The sequence below is a fragment of the Lolium perenne genome, chromosome 5 (genome assembly GCF_019359855.2).
Source record: "Lolium perenne isolate Kyuss_39 chromosome 5, Kyuss_2.0, whole genome shotgun sequence".
Lineage (NCBI taxonomy): Eukaryota > Viridiplantae > Streptophyta > Magnoliopsida > Poales > Poaceae > Lolium > Lolium perenne.
The window spans coordinates 51,312,895-51,323,768 of record NC_067248.2 but is presented as its reverse complement, the minus strand read 5'-3'; the positions used below and the strand labels follow the sequence as shown (position 1 = coordinate 51,323,768).

General features: G+C 46.1%; 1 protein-coding gene and 1 long non-coding RNA gene across 2 annotated transcripts; one reads left to right on the top strand and one right to left on the bottom strand.

Moving 5' to 3' along the window:
* Nucleotides 1-3,063: 3,063 nt before the first annotated feature.
* Nucleotides 3,064-10,423, bottom strand: LOC127299164 (uncharacterized). The gene is made up of 14 exons (XM_051329081.2): nucleotides 10,386-10,423; nucleotides 7,977-8,416; nucleotides 7,801-7,864; nucleotides 7,345-7,698; nucleotides 6,768-6,892; nucleotides 6,559-6,667; nucleotides 6,324-6,469; nucleotides 6,170-6,243; nucleotides 5,772-5,877; nucleotides 5,591-5,684; nucleotides 5,433-5,508; nucleotides 4,012-5,342; nucleotides 3,733-3,921; nucleotides 3,064-3,634 (listed from the first exon to the last, which is right to left on the bottom strand). Exons 1-14 carry the CDS (start codon nucleotides 10,392-10,394, stop codon nucleotides 3,446-3,448), a joined length of 3,306 nt encoding a protein of 1,101 aa, XP_051185041.1. The 5' UTR covers nucleotides 10,395-10,423; the 3' UTR covers nucleotides 3,064-3,445.
* On the top strand, nucleotides 6,819-8,719 carry LOC127299165 (uncharacterized). Its single transcript, XR_007850348.2, has 4 exons — nucleotides 6,819-6,912; nucleotides 7,587-7,638; nucleotides 7,813-7,890; nucleotides 7,991-8,719. It is a non-coding gene; the product is annotated as an uncharacterized lncRNA (long non-coding RNA).
* Nucleotides 10,424-10,874: the final 451 nt, after the last annotated feature.

The following is a 10,874-nucleotide window of genomic DNA, read 5'->3' as shown; positions in this document are numbered from 1 at the left end:
ACGGCAAGCTTGCATCGGGGAGGCGAGCCAGAGGAGCTAAGCACAACCTACCGGTCTCATTGTCATTTGCCGTGAAAGGGGCTTGAGCTTGACGCCCTTCCGTGGCATCGTCCCCACATGGCGGCGGCACTGACTTGCTCGGAGATGGCGGCGGAGACGCATTCCAGGAGGCGGGGGACAGAGGAATCGGCGCGAGCTCGACTAGTAGTAGTAGACACGAGCTCGCACGGCTGAGGGTGAGTGGCTTGTGGCGGAAAACTGCCGGGACAGCGGATCCAAGGACAGGGCGCACGAATCTGATCGTGTGTTGGCTTGGTGAGTGGGACAAATAGTGGAAGATGGGGTGAAATTTCAACTCCGCCATGTTTTGGGCATTTTACATAGGTTAAAAATTCTACCCGGCACAGAGCTAGGCGGGCTGTTCTTTTGCATATACTCAATTCTTTTGGAACGTCTGCTACACTTACTTTTAGCTGATCCCTGAAAGTCTAAGGCACCCGAATCTATAGTACACAAAATGAAAATATGTTAGGCTCGTCTAATCTCTTGTCTGTATCAGTAGGATTTTGAAAAGGAATTCTCTTTTCAACCGAAGCATGTGAAACATCCCAAAAGTGTAGCTGCGCTAATACGCTTTATTTCTTAATTAAACAAGTTTTCCATGTATGCTCGTCTATTTAGTTACAAAGTGCAGTTGAAATAAATAAACATCTTCAGAAAATATTTGCACGAAACGACAACTTTTACATAATTGTATTGTATTCACAGATATAACACCAAAAAGGAGCACAATGTGGAGGGAGATAACACCCAAACTGTATTTCCGTCTGGTGCCACCTACATAGCAAGAGTTGCACGTTGCTTGCGATTACCGACAAAAATATGGAACAAAGTATCTTCTGGCTCCTTTGTTTTCCTCCAATTTATCAAAAAGTTATTGAAAAGATAGAATTTCGGAAGAAAATAAAAGAGAAACGTGAAAGCTCTCAAGGAGGCATTCTCATCGTGAGAAATCCACTTCTAGGTCTACATAGATTCATTTGTAGAAGGAAGTCTCGGGAAGTATATATATAACATTGCTACTCTAGAAGTGTGAGGTTGGCATGTTTATGTTATGCATCCATTCTTGGGATTGCCCACGGGAAAAGAGCTCATGTAGAATCATCTTGCGTTTAGGTAGTTAGCTCTGACGTTCATTCAAGAACTGTGAAACAAACTACGCAGTGCACTACAAAGCGGAGACATGTCATATCTTCCTAGCGAGTGACACTCACACGATTTGAATCTGTGTGACGGTTGATCACGGTCGTACCGCAGGCATGTGCAGGCTGTTCAACCGCACAGGGTCTCCCGATTTAGAGGGCCTCCAAATTAATATATTAAACTAGTACTCTAATGACTAATTTTGTTTAATTGGATCTCAATCAATTCAACGAGAGATGCTAGAGTACTATACTCCATTAAGGCAGTACTAGTGCTTAGAAAATTTGCAATCGCATTAACTCCAAAAGCCCTCAAGCCATCCACGCCTCTTTATCCATATCTTTTCTTTCTCTTCCATCGCGAGTGCAGCTAATTCAGTTAGTATTCCAATGAATATTAATATTTTTTCTCAAATATTTTTATGAAGAACTAACTGAAGATTCATTTTAGAAAGATGGCACGTTTCGACTAAAAATTAGCACTTTTGAATTCTTAGATTGCTTTTTCACATGATGCACTTCTTTTAATTTATTTTACCACATACTACTTCCATTTCTATAAATAAGACGCACACACATTTCAATGTGAACCTTGACCAAATAAATAGGACAATAATATCACGATCATATAATACATACGCAACATTGTTAGAATCGTGTTGAAAAATACTTTTTATATCAATATTTTTTATATACTTCTTCCTGAAAAATATGTTTCAACTTCATCAAAACTTGCATGCATCTACAAACTTAACTCATCTAAATACATGTATATCTAGATAAAATTGAAACATAATTTTTAAATAGAGAGATATAGATTAATATTTTGTCAAAGATAAAATACGAAAAACAAGGGCGTATTGTTTATTGAAATGGAGTGAGTAGTATATATAAAATCATCTTAGTTGCCCATAATCATGTTGAGGGTCTCTATTTCTTGTTTTGCTCAGGACCTCCATATTATCAGATACGGCCCTACGGTTGATCACTCCATCGGTTGATCAAAATCCGGTGTCTGTTTCCCTTGATCAATTCTTTCTGTTATTAAAAACACAGTGTCAGTCATAGTTTGTTCACATTAAAATTCTGAATATTTTTTCACAATTTTTAGATGGGATTTTTTTATATTTTTGAGCGTGGGGAACCGGTTGGCGGCGCATGGTGACTGTCCGCCGCGTGCGGCGGCCGGCGGACAGCACCTGGGGTACCCTAGCCAAATCTACCACCTGGGGGCGGCGACGGGGCCGGCGAGGTCGAGGGCGGGGAACATATGCAGGCACTCGCCGCTCACCAGCCCAGCGGACGGTTGCTGCGGCGCAGGACGGCGACCCCCGACGGCACCGCCGCGTGTTTGCCATACGGTGAGAAATCCGGTACTTCTACCTCGTATAATCAAAGATCTGAATTACAAATCTAGGGAGATAAGATGCGAATTCAAACATCCCTAAAATAAGAACGTAAATCTAGGGAGTAGATCAATTCAAACAACTTCCAATTGGCTGATCTGTAACCGATGACCTACTTGGCTACTTCTGAAAAGAGACAGAAGCTAGTATGAAAGAATACATTGCAGATCAAATTATCTTCTCACTTCACAGTATAAGTTCCCACATGGTCACAAAGATTGCTCTACTATAAATAAGACTGCCAAGCAAAGATAAGTTTTAGTATTACAGGAAATTGCTGATTGCTAAGTGCACTCTGGAAATGCATGAATGCAGCATATACCAAATCCTCCAGTGGCAGATAACTTCAGTTGAGTTGAACCGGCCTCTAAAAAAGAGAAGAAAAGCAACAAGCATACCGTTCAACTCCAAATCTATAAAAGAAATTCATAACCTCAAGCATAGCTCAGCACATGTAAAACTGAAAATGATCCATCTTACTCAGATAGTACTTGCATAGGTTCAACGAAATAGTGCGATAACAGATAATACGGGGGCTTGGACATAGTCAGGATCCTGTAAGCTTGCCAAAATCGAAGAGGACACACCCCCCATCACAAAGCTTACATAATCATGACTATCAAGCATCTATGACAAGGCATTTCTAAGCAAAAAAACCGAAGGGAGCGGAAAAAGAGCACTCCTCCAAACATGGCCCATATTAGGCCATCATCCCACAATCTCGGAAAATCGAAGGAGGCGGGATCGATCTCTCCTTCAGATTGTGGGATTGCCTGCCTTATTCTATGTATTAGAGTAGTCTTCGGTATCACGACTGTATTAAGGAGCTAGGCCTTGTCAACCAAACTTGAAGTGCTCAATCATGCCGTCGCAGACTGTGCAGTTCTTGAGCAGTGTCACTGAAGCAAGGAGGCAGCCTCGGCAAGCGATGGTGTGCATACAGGGAGAGCATTTCACAATTGCATCGGCTCCACTGCACACAACCATCAACTGGCACTTTTGATCCGAGGCGCGCTCCGTAACTCCCTGCATGTTCAGCAATTGATCAGGCAAAATGAATCCAGATGTAGTGGAAAAACAGAATGAGAGGAAATTTCTACTGTTTTGAGAATACTTGTTATCACCTGTCGGCATTTTGTGTCCAGCGTCGGGGAAGACTTGACTCCACTTACAGCAGTGCCGCAGGTCATGCATGCCCTGACATTGCACCTCATCATGCATGCAACACATATCTTATGAAGGCATGGGACAAGCTCCATTGCGGCTTCACAGGAGCGACATATGATGCAGTAATCACTCTTGGGATGTGGAGTCTGCAGTGGGAAAACTGTATTAGTTACAAATGATACTAGAGGCTTAACTAAGGCGACGACCAATGTAACTCACAAGAAGGGTGCACTTACTAGGTACATGTCCCACTGGGATTGGAAGAATGAGAATTTCATTTCAGTCTTGTGGCTGCTTGGAGTTACTGCTGCCCTTTCAACTGGATGATCAACAAAGCATGTTGTAGGTCTGGATTCAATCAACTCAAGCTTCCTTGCAAGTCCAGTCTCAAGCAAATCAGGATTCCTAGGTCTGGACTCAACAAAGTCAAGCTTCCTTGCAGCTACAGGCTCAACCAAATCAAGCTTCGTAGGAGTTCCAGGCTCAACCAAATCAAGCTTCCTTATTGGTGCAGACTCAGCTAAATCAGGCTTCCTTGATGCCCCTGTTTCAGCTTTTCCAGGAAGAGGTCCAGACTCAACAAAATCATGCTTCCTTGATGGTTCTTGTTCATTTCTTTGAGGAACAGGTCCACAAACAATCAAATCAGGCTTTCTTGTAGGTAGCTTGATCAAATTAAGCTTTGTTGTACTGACAGTAATCTCATCAAGTAAGCTACCATTGGAGGTGGAATCACTATCCCGCGGGCTTTCAGCATTGCTTCTGCTGTACTCATCATCATGCTGGCTCTGAACATTACTCTCACTGGACACATCACCATGCTGGCCGTCAGTATTATGAGAGTCATCAGTGATATTGGGAGAAAGTGGTGATCTTGGAGACTGATGATCTGACACTGATTCTGGGAGCTCGTCGTGATCAAAGGAGTACGGCTCTAGCAAGGGTACATACTTTGGTCGTGAGACCGGTGGCAGAAGGACCATGTGTGTTGCAGGGCCTTTTCCTACAGGGGCTACACGCATCCTGCAGATGCCAGGGAGGGAGCGCATGAAATCACTTAGCTTAGGATAACCAAGTGCTGCATGATCAAGCTCCATTCTGCAAATTGATCTGAAATCAGTCTTCACAGAGCATAATGGGTACCTCTCTCCATACCGTTCAGCTGCTTCCACAAGAAATCCGGGCAACCACTTCCTGAATATGAAGAACCAAGATGGGAGGCACTTCTCTGGCAGTGGCCGCCTCTTACCAATGTAATATTGCTCATCTGCTAGTTCATCCTCCATCTCACTATAAGTTCCTCTTGGGGACTCACGGACACTGTGCCTTAAAGAAGTCCCTCTTTGGAGTTCAGGCAAGAATGGTCTAGCAACAGCATCCTTTATCTCCACCCTCCTCCCAAGCATATAGACGTGATGAGCTTCCTTTGCTCTCATCATATCCTTCTCTCTCTGGAATTTTACAAAGCCAAAGCCCCGGGACTGTATCTGGTTATCCATCTTCAGCAAAATGACGATTGCTTCCTCCACAGGTCCAAATTCAGCGGCGAAGAATTTGCTAAGGTATGCTGTCAGAAAAAAAAGCCAGAGGAAGTGTTAAAAGCATATCAATGTTTACTGTGTTGAAGATAAGTTGTTCAGGATTTCTGAGGCTATACCATTATCTACAGAAGGTGGGAGGCCCCCAACAAAGATTTTGCGAGTGTAGTCATGCTTCTCCCAATGATCATTATGCTATAAACAAACTGTCTTGTAAGAAACAGACCATGTGAAGAAATAGTTGCTTGGTACTATAGATAGAGGATGTCTAGATTACCCGAGATAATTTAGGACCTTGTTTTGTAGCACTCTGGCTCTTACTTTTGCTGGTCCGGAAGTCCCGGTGACCAGATGCCTTTGTAGTGGTATAGCTGCAACGATATTCAAAGTGACATTTTAATTTTAACTAAAGATAAGAAGCACATTTCATGTAATCATGCAACATATACAAGAAATACCTTTCATAAGAATCATCGTTTTCATAATAATTGAAATCATCATCCAGTAGCTCTTTGCGCCTTTCCTTTTTCATCGTGCGGTTCTTTTCCAGTGAGCCATTGTTCACTGAAAATAACATATTTCTGTTAGACATGCACGTTGCTGAATATCCACTATTGACTATTCTAGAGTAAAACCAAAGGGTATCTAACAGTCTTCATGTTAATCTAAATAATCAAATTCCCCCAGTGTATTGAAACAGATAAACAAACAAACAGAACAGAATGTGATCTTATACAAGGACATGTGCTTAGGTTGAAGTCACAAAATGAAGGGCAATCAAGCACTTTTAATTCTATAAAACATGTCCTTTTGTAAAGTTAGTCAAGTTCTTAAATATCACAGAAAATTATCTTACATGGTGCCACATTTGCAGAGTTGAGAACAAAACGCATGTCCTGGGATGTCGCAACGTCTATTGGTCTTTGTTTTCTGTTCAGCAACAAAGAATCGCATTACAGTAATTCGATCAAGTCATTGAATCCAAGAATTCTTCAAGAAATATTACTCACCGTAGGTTCTGGGCTTTGGGGTTAGCCCCAGACCGCAGAAGAAGCTGCACACAGCTCAAAGAACCATTCTTCACTGCAAGGAATAATGGGGTTTCCTTGGTCTTGGAAGGTATATCAACGCAATCTTGTGCATGAAGCAGAAGTGACTTACAGAGCAACGAAACAACAGTACCAATCAGTCACAGTGGTAGTGCACTAGTATTAAGTACTAGGAAAGGAAGTAACAAAAGGCTACCTGAAGAGCCTTGTAATTTCCCTTTGCTGCAGCGCTGTGCACTGGTGTGAGACCCAGTTTGTTACCCTGGAAAACTCTGGCACCACTCTTCAGCAGGAGCCACACAATCCTGGACAAATACAGAAAATACTAAGGATCATTTGGGAATAGTATAAACAGATATCTTACAATTCATCTGTTAATGGAGCAGAATTTCTTTAAAGAGGCACCTTGGCTCCTGTGTGCTTGAGCTACTACTAATGCACCAGTGAAGTGCTGTGTTTCCTTCCGGGTCGGTTTCATTGACATCAACATCCCCCATAAGAAGCATCTTTGTGACACTCATATCTCCAACCTACACAAAGAAGATTGGTAGTAAGTTTTTCTATAGATAAGTTGCACCTTTACAAATTACACCTTGTTAGGCATAGCATGATTAAAGCGAGCTTTCATCAGACATGCTTTTTGAAAATAAAAGCAGAGGGTGTAGATCTTAATCTACAAAGAGTATTTAGAGGTATATGATATTCGTAATAACTTATTCCGTGTATTTCCCTAAGTAAGGTGTAGACCTGAAATTAGACACTGTATACCAAAACTCCATGGCAGCCATAGTAACTCATTTCATGTCCAATGCAAACACAGGTGTTGGTTTAAAAGGAAAACATAGGCATAGACCTCGAACTACAGGTACTGAATACTCAAACACAGGTGTCATAGAAACTCATTTCATGTAATGCTATCATGTGTTGCAGAGTTTGAAAATATATGTGGCATAAAATTGTTAAATAACATGATCATCAGTACCTTGGCAGCCCTAAGTAGAGGGGGCAAGGTTCTCCTGTCAATGTTTAGGTCCCTCCATGACGAGGCCCCGAATTGGTTAAGTAGCTGAATCTCACAGAGTAATGCTTTCCTCCTTTCATTACCATCTCTAGCTGAAGCATCTCCAATTGACAGAACCTCGTCCACGACAGAGTTGTAAATTGACCTCTTTGTCCTGACTCCTTCTATCACCACGCTCACCGTGGCCGATATCTTGTTTTCAGCTACCAGAAGCAGCATGGCCAGTGCAGCGACACGCCCCTCCATGGCGTATCTGTAAGCTACCTCCCCAACCTCTCTGGTTTTCTCTGCCAGAAGCCTCACTGCCTTTAGGTCCTACACAAACAAGAAATATATTGGACAGTTTTGCATGAGAGATGCATCCAATGCCAACCAGGTATGAATGAAACTGTGGTTGAGTCTACTAATGATGTGAACCTTTTGTTGCAGAGAAGCCAGGAGGTCCTCGAGTGAGTTGTCCAGTGACCAATCAACTTGCACCCTGAAGAGAAAGCATTGCATGAACAGGTTAATTCAAGCCAACTTGAGAATGGTTTCGATCAAAATTCACTATGACTAGCAAATAGTTGTTGCAATTGATGCCATTGACACACCTTCTGCTCATCAGGGCGACCTCGAGCGCGATAAGGGGCCTGCCATCGACCACCCTCAAGTCGGTCCTGGCATTCCTGGAGAGGAGCAGCTGAATGCACCTCGCCGAGTGCGTCTCGGCGGCGATGTGCAGCGGCGTCCGCATCAGCTGGTCCCTCGCGTCGACAAGGGCCGCGGTGATCCCGTGGCCTCCATCGAGGAGGAGCCTCACGCACTCCACCGCATCGTGCCTGCAGGCGAGGTGGAGGAGCCTGGTGGACATCTCCTGGTCAAGGATCCTCGAGGCTTCAGAGCCCTTGCGGAGCCGCCCCAGCGCCTCGTTCCTGAAGCTCTCGACAGCCGAGAGGAGCAGAGCGGTGTCGTCGTCGGCCACGGCGCGGGAGATGCCGTTGTCTCGCCCCATCTTGTCCGCACCGCCCGCGCCGGCTTCCTCACTTGAACTCTGCACATTGCAAAATTAGATTTAAAATTTCAATCAGCAAAACTTGTCTCAACTGAGGTCGCAAATTAGCTGCAGTACAGTACCCAAACAACCAAAGAAACTTCATCTTTTGACAACCAATATTTCCTCAAGATATAAGGAAAATTGCTGCAAAACTGTTGCCAAGTCATAATTCTACAAAATGCTGCTCTAGCATTGGCAAAATTTTGTTTCAACCGAGTGGACTAAACTTGCTGCAATACGATGCTGGAGTAGTACCCAGGGAACTCCATCACTTGGTTCTCACAAAGAAAAAAAAAACTAGTGTACTACAAAAACGAGCAAAGTCTAGATGCTGCAAAATCTAGTTGCAGCATTGGCACCGGGCAGAACAGACGGCAACATGACAAGATAGCACAGCCGAGAAAAGAAGAGACACACAAAATGGGCTCCATATTTTGGACAACGCAGCAAGCCAAGACAATCATAGCAAAATTGGGCAAAGTCTACTAAATGCTGCAAAATGTGGTTCTAGCATTAACTGGCACCCAAACGTGCAAGGAAGAGCCTAGATCGAGCAGCATGATCGGTAAGAAAGCACGACCAACAAAGAAGGCACACGGAGATGGACAATGCAGCCAAGGCAAGCATGAGCGGAGCCAGTGCGCAGCGTCGGAGCGCAGTGACACGAAACTGGAAACTCTCCGTGGAGACGCACGCAGGGGGAGGCAGGCAGGGCGCGTAGGAACAAGCAGGTGGCGACGAAGCGGTTCGGGCAGGCGCGAGTGCAGTCTAACTCCACTGTTGGTTCACAGGAGCAACGTCGCGTCAGGGCATCACGGGCAGGCTGCAGGATTGGCCTCCGCAGAGAGAGTGAGTGTGGAGGAGGAGCACGGCGACCGGAGAGGAAGCTAGGAAAAGGATCTGTGCGCGCGAATCAAACCAAAAGCGATCGGGGATGGAAGCGAAAGGCGTCCTTCCGTCCGGTTGTGGCCGGAAGCGTGGAATCTCTCCCACCGCGCGCCGGCCGGCAGAAGCAAGCAAGCAAGCGAGCAATCCGGCGTCTCGTCAAATCGGCCCAAAAGCAAAGCAAAGCAAAGCAAAGCCAAGGATTGGAACAAAGTTGGGCTCGTGAACGTGCGTTTTGCTGATCCGGTGTAGAAACCCCTGTTGACCAAAACCACATACCCAAGCAAGCAACACCCATTTTAGGCAAGCAGCGCGTGCGCATGGGATTAACGGGAGGAAGCAGCAGAAACGGAATTAACAGCCGCGCGTTGGGACGAATTAGTCGGTCATAAACTTGGACTTTGGTAGGATAGAGATCAAAGGGAAGGGAAACCAGCAACGGATGAAATCTAACGAACTCCAGCGGGACGAGCAAAGGGATTGTGAGAATGGTAACTAGTGCGCGCGCGCTTGATGATCCATCCGAAGAAAGTGAGGAAAATCTCTGTCGTGAAATCGCACGAAACGATCGACCACCAAAGCCGAATCGAAGAACGCGAGCAGGCGACCAAAGGCATGGACCGATGAATCCGACCAAAATCAGTAGGAAACCTCTGGACGCACGCGAACCCCCAACTAAACCTCTAGGTCGATCAGAACCGGTGCTGCAGATGAATGAAAACCCGAATTAATCCCGTACGTAATCCCTAGCCAAAATCACCAAAACGGCACGCGCGCCTCCCTCTCGCTTCGGCGTGCGACCGGCCGGCTGCCTCTTTCACCGGGCCAAAATTAGCCGCCCACGGCGAGCCTTAGCAGACGCCACATTCGCGAGGACGAGGTCGTTGGAAAATCCAACCAAAACCGCAGGCAAACCGCGGCGGAAACGACACCCCGGAAGCCATTGTTTCCCCACCCGAGCACCCCGAGAAATCGAGCGAACACCCCAAAAAAGCAAGCCACACGCACGCACGCGCGCGCGCGCGGAGAGGAGACGAACACAGCAATGCTCATGGCGCAACGCGGGCGTAAGCGAGCTCACCTCTCCCATGGTTCCGCTCCCGGAAACCTCGCACCGGAGCGCGCTCCGGGTGACCTCCCTCTCTCTCTCCCTTGTCGCTCTCGCTACCAGAGTAGTGCTGTGCTAGTGCTACTGCTACCCCTGTGGCTTCGCTCGGTCGCTGCTGCTCTCTATGTAATGTGGCACTCCCCCTGCGTCTGGATCTCCCGAGCAGCTCCCACCACGCACGGCTCGGCGAGGCTCGGCCAAAACTGAAAACTGGAAAAGCAGGAGCAGGGCAGCTCTTATCCTGCCTGCGCCCTGCGCTAGCTTTTCTCTGCCCTGTCTGTGGTCTCTTCTCTCTCTTTCTCTGTGTGTTCCCACCCGCTGCTGACCCACCCTCCACAGCTTTGGTTGGCGCTGGCCCCCACTCCTGCACAAAAGCTGGGCCTTTTGCCGTTCCCGGCGTCGAGGCCGGTGCGGGCACGGCAAGGGCGTCGTAGCACGGAAACGGAAACGCCGCGTCGGAAC

What these genes read in the sequence shown, in the direction of transcription:
- LOC127299164 (XM_051329081.2), bottom strand. An exon ending in TCAAGCACACAGGAGCCAAG is followed by an intron (nt 6,668 to 6,767) that starts GTGCCTCTTTAA and finishes GTATTTGTCCAG; the next exon opens with GATTGTGTGGCTCCTGCTGA. An exon ending in AAGGTCCTAAATTATCTCGG is followed by an intron (nt 5,509 to 5,590) that starts GTAATCTAGACA and finishes GTTTGTTTATAG; the next exon opens with CATAATGATCATTGGGAGAA.